Genomic DNA, 11682 nt, shown 5'->3' on the forward strand with positions numbered 1-11682 from the left:
CCGTGGCGGGAGAGCCCCTGAACCAAACACGCCGGGCAGACACACACGCGCCCGGGCCAAGCCCAGCCCAGCGCCGTCTTGTTTTTTTTTTCCACATCAACGTGTTTCCGCTGGCTGCGTTTTCTCTCTCTCTCCCACACTCACCCTCCATCTCTCTCTCTCTCTCCCTCTCTTTCTCTCTCTCTCTCTCCCTCTCTTCCCCATCCCTTGCTCTCCTTGTCTTCGTATCTCGCTTTTCCTTTCTCTCTCCTCTTCTCTCTTCTCCCGTGTGTCCCCCTAGCCAGAGTCGGTTGGTCTGTCTTCTGTCTTCGCTTTCGTTTCTTTCCATTCCGACTGGAAGTCCATCGGGAGCCGCATTCTTCTCGACCTTTTCACTGGGTGCTTCCACAGTCCCCTGAACACGCTCCTTACTTACTCCTCATTGATCCCTCTATCCCTCTTCTACTTCTCTGCATGCTGGTCACCTTTATTTTTGTTTTCTTTCCCCCTTCTTTTCTTCTTCCTATTCGCTGCATAGGCACTTAGAGACGAAAACTATTCCACCTGAAACGGCTGCTGTTGAGGCCATACAACCCACTGCATACCCACTTGTTCGCCTGCAATTTTTATTGTCAGCACATGACTACCTCAAGGTACCTATGGAGCAAGATAGCCTTCTTAACATGCTCTCTCTTCTCAATATTCTTATTCTTCTGTCGGTTGGTGACCGTGGCTGACCTATAGTGAGCCTCTCCTCAAAAGTTCAGTGCCTCATTAGTCAAGCTTTCTCTACGCCGTTGAGCCTACCCTACCCCTGAAACTCGCACCTCTCGCCATCTTTTTTTTTCCGCCTTTCGAACTTCTCTCACGACCTCTCCGACATATTTTCGTTACTTTTTGATCTTTCTTTTTTATTCCTTTCGCAGCCTCCCTACTTGTAGTTTACGCCTTCAAGACAGGCCTTTGGTCTTCAAACCATTGTTGCTTGATGAGACTCTAGGGAGCGTTGATCAACCCTGGTCGCAACACTTTTCAACCACAATCTACCTTGCTTGGTGGTACCTGTGGGAATCTAGGACCCCTGGGCTTCAAAGTCGCACAGAGCTTTCGTCCCTGCGATTTTACCTGACCTCGCAATACCAATCTACCGACCGAATACCTACCCATCTAGCATTGTCAACGGCTCCTGCGTAAGATGTCATTCTTTTCGCGGGTTTTCCGTAGCAGAGATGCGAGTGGCTCGAAGAAACAGGCAAAGCACAATGGCGTCAGTCAGGATATCCCTCAGAAGCCCCAATGGACCGATGCTTTCCTCCGTACGGAAGTAACCCCAGATGAGATCCAAGAGCTGCTACATGGATGCACGGTCGAATTGAAATCAAGAGGTCCGTATATACACATGCACAGTTCAATGAAGAATGCAATTTAAACTCGGTCAAAAATGCTCATCTACATTGCTTCCCAGGACTCGAAATTCCATTCCTCCTCCTCCCATTTCGCCCCAGCTCGGACCCAAGTTCAGCCCGAACCTTCATTCGACACTACTTCAGCCCTCCTCCTGAGCGGCCAGCTCCACTTCGTGGAGAACATTTACTCCAGGAGCTGCGGTTGACTGAACCTATGGTGCGTGATATTCCCTCAGAATGCACGTGGAGGAGAGAACTGATTTGATATCTTCGAATACCTCTAGGTGCTCTGCAGTATTATGAAATGGTGTTGGAGTCGATTGCCTGGAGGGGTGGTAACCTGGGAGGCATACGAATTGTTCAAAGTTGGCGAACAAGGTCATTCCTTTTCCGCCATCTACCCTTGAATTTGCCTACTATGGCACCGTCTCAGGGCTAGGTTAAACTGACTTATTTGTATAGACTCCCAATTTGCCCGCGACGCCTTTTCCACCTTTATCCCTTTAAGTGTTGAATCTGATGCTCGAACAAAAATTATATTCGACTTCTTCGACCTCATGTCTGCTGTTGCAGCTCACGGAAAAACTAACGGATTTGGAGGCCGCAAACTTTCGCGCTATGCTGGTTGGTGGGCTTTCGAGCACGTTGATACTGGCAATGGATTTGAATCAAGCTATAAGAACTGGGCAAGGTAATTGAAACAGATTGTACACGAGGCTCCTACTACTTTCGATGTATTTGGCTAACGGCTTCTTTTTTGCTTTCTGCATAGTGCGGCGGATGCGACAAGCCACTTATTCTTTGCTTACCTTCGTTCTCTATCTCCTGATTCCCTTCGCGGATCCAATGGCATTTCTGCCCTTCCGATCTCGTTGCAAAGCCTTGTTCAAGCCACAGAATACCCCCCAGAAACCCCCGCCCTGCTTCAGATGGAATCGACTAAGGTGGTAATGATCGTTGACACTGTCTCCCCGACACCATTTGCATTACTACGACGTGCCAAGAATTTCGAATATAGGGATAGCGATCACGCCCTACAGAAGTTCTCGAATTTCGAAGATCCTGTCAGAGCACTTACTGACGAGTGCCGTAGAGTTTTGCGATGCATATCCTCAACCAACCAATCCAATGTTATAGCAGCAGAAGAGGGCCCAGGCCCTATTCGTGATCCATCCTGGTCAAGATTTGAGGATCTGGGTTTCACCGACACTATCGAAGAGGGTGATGGTGACGAGGATGGAGATAGAACAGTGTCGAAACAAACCGGACCACTGGGTCTGAGGTCGGCTCCTCACTCTCGCACTGCTGATCTTGGTCGACCGACCACACCTTCCTGGGCTGATTTCCTTTCCTCTGGATTTGCTGACGAAAATGAGCCAAGAAGTCGTCCGCCTTTCCTCCTACCCCCCGACAAAGTCCTTCCCCCCATTCAAACCGTGCGCGGGCAAAGTTCCCAATCGCATAAACGTTTGTTCGACCAGGAATCATCCGCTGAACCGGGCGAACTTGCAAGCATAACCAATCTTGACTTGGATGCGTCGTTCTGGTGGGTCTGGATTAGCAGTCTGTCAGGGGAGGAACCAACTCAAAGAAAGGCAGTTTTTGGGCGGTGTGCTCTGATTGAAACATCCATCTCAGGAGGGAAGTGGTTTGTGCTTGAGGAACAAGTGAAGGGTGCTGCTCCTGAGCCAGAAGTTGGTGCATATATCGCTGAGAAAAAAAGCTTCTTCGGCTTCAGGTCACGAAAAGGACGGTTAACACGACGCAAATCTTCCGTAAAGAAGATATCCACTGCAGAAGAACCCTACCAACGGGCCAACAGCACAAGAGCAATGAGCAAGACGAGCATTGGCCCAGACCAGCACGCTAGGATCCAGGCTGCCGCTGCCGCTCTTCAGAGGAAGCACAGGGAACAGGAGCAGGAGCAAGCGTCAGAAAAACGCAACAGGTCGGAAGACTTGGGACATTCAAAGAACAACTCCGTGATGTCGCTGCAGCCGCTTGTTATGACTGAAGTCTCACAGGCGATGAAGTGGGCTAACAACTACGATAAAAATGCAGTGCGAGCGGCTTATCTTGGAAACAGTCTTGCTGGTACGGGTGCTCCTGCAGAGTCACTGCAATTGCCAGCAAATGGCCACGTCCAAGCTAGCTCTCTTAATTCGACCAGCCCTCGTCTTGATAATGAGCAAGCAGTTCCTCCAAAGGAAGAAGCGGCTGATCAGCGCCCCGCTGCCGAGCAATCTGATATTTCCAAAAACACTGCGTCAGACTTGCACCCCGTAGTTACTCCTGTAGCGGAGCCCACTGCCCCAGCTTCCGTCGGAAGGAAATCCCCAGAAATGACTCGCAGCAAGAAGTCCATGGATTCGACTGAGGAACCCAAGAAACTGAAGAAGAAGGCCGCAAATACGACGCTGAAGGGTATGTTTGGTAAGAAGGCTGAGAAGCCGGAGCAGCCTCCCATGAAACCAACTGGGGTAGAGACGTCTGCTGTAGCTGCCGCCAAAGCTGCCCTTGAAGGTCGAACCGCACAGGCTGCAAAGACTTCAACCTTCTCACCTACCAAGGCACCTGCTGCCCACCGCCTCTCTGGGCTTGGACGAAAGAAGACCGCGGAGTCAATCCCTGCGCAGACAATGTCCAATCCAGTTACCCCACCTGCAACTGAGGAGCCGAAACAGGCTCCACAACCCGTGGTGCAACCAGTGCCGGCCGCCACAGGTTACGATGGCCCACCGTGGACTCGCAGGGATAGTGAATTCGATGCGCTCTCTCGAGTGGACACCAACGAGAAGGCCCAAGCCGACCGGGAATTTTCCTCCTTCGACCACCAGGCCCCATTCGTTGACCAGCCTGCATTTGTTCCTGAGGATACACCAATCAGAAACGAGTTCCCAGAACGGGACATTCCTGCCCAACACCCAGCTGCCAAACAGGCCGGATCACCTATTAATGGTCACGGGCGCCAAGATAAATCAATCTCGGATGAACCCTTGCCCCTACAGGACCGCTGGGCACAAATCCGGAAAAATGCTGCCGAACGTGCTGTCCATGTCGATGACCACCCGTCGAGAAGCCATGAGCCGGAGAAGACTGATGATGGAGAAACAAGTGGGGAGGAGAGTAAGTTATCCCCAATGGCAAATTCCCCTCAGTCGAAGTAGAACTAATCATAATCTGTCCCTTTTTAGCAATCGAATCCCGAGTCGCACGCATTAAGGCTCGTGTTGCCGAATTGACAGGTAATATGGAATCTTAGGCAATTTGTCCTCAACGATGTTTCCACGGTTTTCATGCGTCTCGCGTATTTCCAACGTCAGAATACGACGAAGGTCTCCTTTCCGTAACTCCATTATTTTTTCCCCCTATTCTCGTTTTCTGTTTTTGTTGCTTTCTACAACTTCTATACCCTTTTTTTCTTTTCCTTCCCCCCCAAACTATGCCTCGTAAACTATTCCCTGAGTAATCACCTTGATATTTTTGACCGAATATTTTCTGAAATCATCCCCCTTCAACTCATACAAATCTTTCTTCCCTCAACTCGACTCTTTTTTCTACCAATATCCGTGCGAATTTGATTCCTACTCGAACGTGTTGAACTCTCTATCCAAGAACCTTTGGATTGTTCCTTTTGTCATAGGTACCCTTTCGATTTTTATTTTCTATTTTGATTTATCTCATTTTGAAGCTTACTACCACATACTCTCCTACAAGATTACCCAATTTAGTTCTCTCTTTCCTCTCAATTATAGCGTTTTGTTTTGCAGTTTGCTCTCGTGGCCTATCGATCTCATTTTGCTTTCCCTCTCCCTGCTTTCCTACCGCCAAATTTATACCATCCTGCTCTCTCCTTGATAACCCACTCTCTGTGAATTCGAGTCTAAAATCTGTTCAATATTCTTTTCAGTATTTTGACTCCTTGTTTTCCCTCTTCTCTTCCTTGAGATGTTATGTTCTATTTCTCAATTTATCTCAGCAAGTCAGGGAGGGGAACTAGGAGCGTTCGCGCCACTTGTAATTTGAATGGGTATAAACACCCGAAACGGGGCCGACAGACCCTATTTGTAGGGGTTGAGGGGTAGTGGGCAGGGAGCACCTTGTTTTGTTCTTTTTTAATCAATCAATGTACGCAAAACATAACAGAAATCAATATTTTTTGATGCTAAACCAAGATTACCTCCACAATTCCCCTAACAATAAACTACGGATATCTCTCTCCCTTTTTTGCGGAGAAAGGTTTATTTTTGTTGTTTCATATCTCGCAAAGAAGCTACATAGGCCCCGCAGCCAAAATTTGTTGATTTGTCTCAGCTAACTCTCAATCCGTATGTAGCTTTCTTTAAATAATAATATATATAATATATATAATATATATACAAATATAAATACCAGTCTTGTTTGCTACCGCTTCTACAGCTACTATCCCTAGAGTTCTCTTTTCATACTTGTCTCCACTTGACATATCTTATTTTGTTTTTTATGTTTTCATCTAATTAATTTTTTTGTTTCCCCCTATGTGGAACCTGTGTATGCTCCCTCATACTCTAATTTCTCGTCCCCCGGAGAACTCGAATCGGATACGGATAGTTAAACGGTTTGTTAGACTTGGGTAAAAACGATATACAAATTATGGACTTTCCCCCCCTTTTGTCACATTCCTTCCTGGCTTTCACGAGGAATTTTGCTAGAGGGAAACTTGCCATTTACAGCTCATGAGCTACAGAATGCTCACCCCGTTCCCCTTCTACTCCCGCCCTCATATAGTTATGGCTAATCGTAACAACTCAGCGAGCAAACAGCAAACCGACCTTCACTTCTTTCGTAACAACTTATTCTTCAATTTATCAACCACCTCCGCGACTGCATGTTTCTTCTTCAACTCTTCTTCCCTACCTTTCTTGCCGCTGCTCGCCTTGGATTCCTGGGTATGGACGTTTCCTTGGCCACCACGCTGTGCAGAGAACAATTCACAATAGAAGGAGAGATCAGGTTAGAGATTTTTGGTTCCAAGCAGTCTTTCAGTTTCTTCATAGTAACAGGGAAGGTGGGGAATATCATATAAACCTTACCCCAGTATGATAGTCACCATCTTGAGAGGGGAGGATTGCGAGCTCGGGAACGATATCGGTGTCATGTACATGTACTTCGCTTGAAACTGGACGGACACCCGGGGAACCAATGTTACCTGCTCCACCGCGCTTTATTGAAAGAGGGGATTAATTGGGCGACCAGAAAATGTTATATTGGGCAAGATGAAAAGCCGATACAAGGAAATTGGAAACACAAAGATGTAGAGAAAGCGGTACATACACCGGCAGAATAGGCTCCATCGCCCTGATCACCTTCCGGACCCTGTCGAGTGATCTCGGCATCCACATATCTGTTTTGGATGTTAGACAATGTGTGCTTTCCTAGTTTGCTGCAGAAACATCGCATTTGAAGAGGACCATACAATAAATATTGATTTACTTACTGGGTAGGATCTGGATTGATATTTCCTTGGCCTATTAATGCACCCGAATGTCAATTAATAATGTTTCAAATGACTCCCACAGTCAGTCCCAGGTGTCATACCTCCTCGGCCATGAGAAACAACTGGTGGTCCACTCATGTTTGTCGCGTCTAACTTCGTCGATTCAATCGATGCTTCTGTAGTTAGCGAGTCCTCTGTGCGTCTCCAAAACCTGTCTTGGCCCAAAAGTGAAATCGTGGTACGTAGGTATAATGCTGGCCTCCGAAACTAGAGAGAACTTCTGAGTAATGGGTAAGGGCGAAATGGTAATAGTTTATAGTGCTACTGCTACTCCTCCTAGTTATGACTCACTTGTGCGGGAGAAGGGCTACGAAATTAACCGTGGAGGTGAGCAGGGCTCTCCGAGAATCTTAGAGTAAAGTGGATTTTCAACAAGATAAAGCAAGGAGTTTCTATACAGAGTTTTCCTCCCAAGAACAGTCTATTGTTCTTATGATCAAGAAAATAGTGGTAGTGAAGGCTTTTTTTGAGGTGAGGTTAGAGTGAAACAAAGAACGGCACCGGGGGGGGGGGGGGGGGCGAATTGCAAACCCCAGTTTAATTTAGAATAACATAGAAGATGTGACAGTCAATGAAAGAACCGCGGTTGCGATAAGTGGTATTCGAAGGTAGCAGCTGCCATGGTAAGGCATCCATGTTATCAAATGAGCTAACGTCGCTTGTTCTCATCAGCTAGCAAAGATACATATGTACTCTAGTTATAACAATGGGGCAAAATGGCAAAGCTATCGTTGTGATAAGGTTCTCTCTCCCTCTTTTTTCTGATAACTAACAACCGAAGATAAGATAAGGACTCCTTCTCCCAGCCAACCAGAGCGCTCCAGACAATTACCTCAATTTTTGACATCCAACAATCAGACCTGGATATCGTCCATCCATGACGCGAGGACCAGTTAACCTTCTTGGAACATACAGTACAGTACATGTACATACCGGATCTAGAAATAGCCCGTGCTTGGTGAGATAGCCTTCATGGGCCAGTGCGGAGAGTGGAGCCTTGCTCCACTTGGCACAGAACATTAATTTTAAGCATAATTCAATCTCAGCCTTGGCATTGATCTTGAAGTTATTGCTTATAACAATATGAGAATCATTTCGCGCCTCTCCCACACCACGCTGGAAAGAGGAACAGTGGCAATTGATAGACGTTCCTTAATCGGGGCAACGCACAATCTAAAGATCGTCCTGAACATGGTGCTGATATAGGGGTTAGATTTAGTCGTATTGGGGCTTTCATAAATATTACTACGAGTGAGCTATATCGATTTCTGTTGTGTGTGCAAGGAGGTAGTTGCTACTGGATAGCAGAGAGTTTGTTGGTACCTCAAATTAATATTAGGAGAAAATATATCCCTTTTAAACTATTGTTTTCTTTTTTTTCTTTTTTTTCTTTTTTTTTTCTTTTTTTTTTGGAAAATCACAATTGGTGATCCCTGTTATCTTCCTCTTGTAATCCCTTATTGTCGGGAAATAAGAGGTCATACACTTATGAACGCCACCAACATCATATTACTTTTGTATGGAATTAGATATAATAGATAGTGTACGGATAATATAAGAAGCAGATCTTGATACACATAAGATTCATATGTTTCCGACATATTCATCCGAGATACCATTCCGACAGTTATAATCCCGGATCCCGACAGTTATGAGCCCGGTAAGCAGCATCTGAATAGAAGCGCGATACACCGACCCCAATCCTCATTCGAATAGATAACTATCATTCGAACTGAGACGATTGTACCCTCATTCGTATACGTTCCGAACTACTCGACCGTTATACACTGAATCCCGATAACTATCATTCGAACTGAGACGATTGATCCTCACTCGTATACGTTCCGAACTACTCGACCGTTATACACCAAATCCCGGCAAGCAGCATCTGAATAGAAGCGCAACACCGATCCCAATCCTCATTCAAATAGATAACTATCATTCGAACTGAGACGATTGTACCCTCATTCGTATACGTTCCGAACTACTCGACCGTTATACACTGAATCCCGATAACTATCATTTGAACTGAGACGATTGAACCTCACTCGTATACGTTTCGAAATACTCGACCGTTATACACCTCGAATTCCGATCATATCTATCATTCAAAATACTTGAACCGATTCCTCAATCCGTCCAATATAAACCGATATGACAGACAAGACAATGACTAGTGCAACTGTTCACCTTAGTGTTCCTGTAGATTGGAAACTTTGGTACAGGCATATGCTAGGATATGCAAAGGACAAGAAGGTATCAGACTTCATCAATCTCGATAAACCTGATATCTTCTCTGAACTAGAAGAACCTCTGGAACCTGAGTGTCCAGAAGAAGCCACCGCGGAGGCCAAGATAGCATATGACATCAAGGTCACTGTGTGGAAAATCAAATATATGAAATATGAGAAGATGAATGAAGGTATGACAAAGATACGAGATGTCATATGGAGAACAGTGGATGCCACGGAGTTACAACATGTACGCAGCAAGGATGATGATGTGAAAGAGATCGACTCTCCCCCACAACTGCGGACTATCAGGATGATGTGAGAACCCGATATCACGATCTCTGCAAAGCACCGAAAAATAGAGGTATAGAGAAGTGGTTAAACAACTGGTCTCTCATCGAGGATGATATCAAAGAGGCGGATATAGCTGGACAGTTCAATTTGAAGAAAGACTTCTTAAATGCGAATCTAGCTATTGATGCAGGTTATGCACAAGCTTGGGCTAAGGATGTCCGACGTGACAAAGATGTCATATCTTTGATAGAGTTAGTTAAGGACTTCAAGGAATGGTATAGGGAAATGGGTATTCTCAAAGGAGATAAACCTATGACCTTTGCTACCCTTAATGGAAGACCTCAGCAAAATACCTCATCATCAGCAACATTCCGAAACTGCATCTGCGGAGCCCGTCACCGATACGCCCAGTGCTACTATCTCAATCCCTCAAGGAAGCCACCTGGATGGGAGGAAAACAGGGAGAAAAGAGCTCAAATCGATCAAGCTCTTAAGAACCAAGAATTGAAGAGACGGGTTGATCGTGCGATATCTAGAGATTCATCCGCGAATACGGATATGATAGATGGAGCAGTCCTAGGAGGAATGGTTCTGAAGCAACCTACAGATATTAAGATATCAGATTCCGATCCCCAATCTATCAATCCTCAATCTATTGATCTGCAGATCCGAAAAATATCGATGAACTCTTCAAATTCTCGCTCCTACCTCCAAAACTCCTGGATCTTTGATACTGGCGCGGAGCAGCATATATGCAATAATCGAACACATTTCCTATCCTTTACCCCTGCGAACGAGAACGCGGAAGTCTATACAGGCGATTCCAGCACTAAAGTAGAAAGGTTATGGAACTGTTAGAACTATCATGATAAATGAAGCAGGAAAGCAGTTCAATGTCAACCTCATCAACACAGCTTATATCCCGAATTTCCATACAAATATCATCACATGGAAACCATGTTTCCATATAGGTGGCATCTATTATGATGGAAAAGACTTCAGATTGCAAAAACGCGCAGATAATACCATCTTTGCACACATTGAAGTATTTGGGGAGTTGCTAGTTACAGAATATAGTGAAATAGCTGCTTTTTCAACTCTATCGGAAAAATCCACCACCGAAGCCGCTGCAGCTACCACACCTCACACACTAAAAAATCAATATCTACGCAGTACAAATTCTTCAACTTCTACAAATCCTTCTTCTAACCTGCCAATACGCACAAAACATTCTCAAAAACCTAAGATCTCTATCACTACTCAGTCTACGTGGCATAAGAGATTAGGACATCCATCAAAAATCGCCATACAAAAGCTTGCAAATGATGCAACTGGCGTTCAAATCACCCATCTAGAAAACGCTGCGGACGAGCTTACCACCAAGCTTTGCAAGCCCTGCCAGCTATCTAGTGCAGAAAATCAAATATCTAGACGTCCCCACGTTAGATCTCATACACCGAATCCAACGCCTGAACCTACGCCAGGGCCAGCGGGCCCTAATGTTGATATGGGTCCTAATGTTGATATTAATACTCATCCAGCTGCGATAGCTAATCGTACACGGAACGTTAATGTTGATATTAATACTCATCCAGCTGCGATAGATAATCATACACAAACCCGAAATCGCAGAGCTGCCCACCTTGTGGCAGTTGCAAATGCCAAAAACAATCCTTTTCAAATGATCAAGGAGGCATTCTCTCATTCTCATTCTCACTCAGACTTCTACAAGTCTCAAAATTTATTTCCTAATACTATTTTTACTGTTATCAACACTGAGAACGCTAGGCTTCACCTCTATGCCAGAGGATCGCTGTCTCTTCTCTAATGATCGATTAATTGTCTTCTTCTACGTGGATGATATCGTCATCCTATCCCACTGGGCAGATGTCGAAAAACACCCACATCGCGAAGAATCCGAGAACGTGTCCAATCCGGCGATATTACAGTTGATTGGGTGCCTACGGCCCAGATGCCAGCGGATGGCCTCACTAAGGCTCTGCCACGCCAGAAGCATACAGAATTCGTCAAGATGTTAGGCCTAGTTGATATATCGGATATCATCAATGCGCAAGCAGAATAATGTTTCATCTACACTCCTTCTTTGACTATTTCCTTGCAGCTTCATTTACACTTCCTCTTACATGTTACATTCGCTGAAGGGGGTGTGTCGGGAAATAAGAGGTCATACACTTATGAACGCCACCAACATCATATTACTACTATTTTTCTTATC

General features: G+C 45.5%; 2 protein-coding genes across 5 annotated transcripts; one reads left to right on the plus strand and one right to left on the minus strand.

The window, feature by feature from the left end:
• The first annotated feature begins 109 nt into the window (after nucleotides 1-109).
• Nucleotides 110-5715, plus strand: BDBG_01939. 2 transcript variants are annotated; one of them, XM_031720552.1, is made up of 7 exons: nucleotides 110-632; nucleotides 747-1364; nucleotides 1445-1602; nucleotides 1670-1763; nucleotides 1848-2076; nucleotides 2158-4511; nucleotides 4580-5715. In XM_031720552.1, the coding sequence occupies exons 2-7, from the start codon at nucleotides 1175-1177 to the stop codon at nucleotides 4645-4647; spliced, it is 3093 nt and encodes a 1030-aa protein (XP_031576773.1). In that variant the 5' UTR covers nucleotides 110-632; nucleotides 747-1174; the 3' UTR covers nucleotides 4648-5715. The 2 variants fall into 2 exon arrangements, with proteins under 2 accessions (XP_031576773.1, XP_002627268.1); XM_002627222.2 differs by having other exon boundaries at nucleotides 141-632; nucleotides 742-1364; nucleotides 4580-5561.
• Nucleotides 5686-7586, minus strand: BDBG_01940. Of its 3 annotated transcripts, none has more exons than XM_002627223.2 (6): nucleotides 7213-7586; nucleotides 6963-7128; nucleotides 6862-6892; nucleotides 6699-6768; nucleotides 6458-6586; nucleotides 5686-6339 (listed from the first exon to the last, which is right to left on the minus strand). In XM_002627223.2, exons 2-6 carry the CDS (start codon nucleotides 6997-6999, stop codon nucleotides 6199-6201), a joined length of 408 nt encoding a protein of 135 aa, XP_002627269.1. In that variant the 5' UTR covers nucleotides 7000-7128; nucleotides 7213-7586; the 3' UTR covers nucleotides 5686-6198. The 3 variants fall into 3 exon arrangements, with proteins under 3 accessions (XP_002627269.1, XP_031576775.1, XP_031576774.1); XM_031720554.1 differs by having other exon boundaries at nucleotides 5775-6339; nucleotides 6963-7010; nucleotides 7213-7557; XM_031720553.1 differs by having other exon boundaries at nucleotides 5775-6339; nucleotides 6963-7557.
• Between the last annotated feature and the right edge of the window lie 4096 nt (nucleotides 7587-11682).

Source organism: Blastomyces gilchristii, assembly GCF_000003855.2.
Source record: "Blastomyces gilchristii SLH14081 genomic scaffold supercont1.3, whole genome shotgun sequence".
In the NCBI taxonomy this organism is placed as follows: domain Eukaryota; kingdom Fungi; phylum Ascomycota; class Eurotiomycetes; order Onygenales; family Ajellomycetaceae; genus Blastomyces; species Blastomyces gilchristii.

Coding starts and splice junctions, on each gene's coding strand:
- BDBG_01940 (XM_002627223.2), bottom strand. CDS start 6,999: ATGAGTGGACCACCAGTTGTTTCTCATGGCCGAGGAG. Junction 6,587..6,698: donor ATGGAGCCTATTCTGCCGGT/GTATGTACCGCT, acceptor CTTTCAATAAAG/CGCGGTGGAGCAGGTAACAT. Junction 6,340..6,457: donor ATGGTGACTATCATACTGGG/GTAAGGTTTATA, acceptor TTCTCTGCACAG/CGTGGTGGCCAAGGAAACGT.
- BDBG_01939 (XM_031720552.1), top strand. CDS start 1,175: ATGTCATTCTTTTCGCGGGTTTTCCGTAGCAGAGATGCGAGTGGCTCG. Junction 1,365..1,444: donor GGTCGAATTGAAATCAAGAG/GTCCGTATATAC, acceptor ATTGCTTCCCAG/GACTCGAAATTCCATTCCTC. Junction 2,077..2,157: donor AGCTATAAGAACTGGGCAAG/GTAATTGAAACA, acceptor CTTTCTGCATAG/TGCGGCGGATGCGACAAGCC.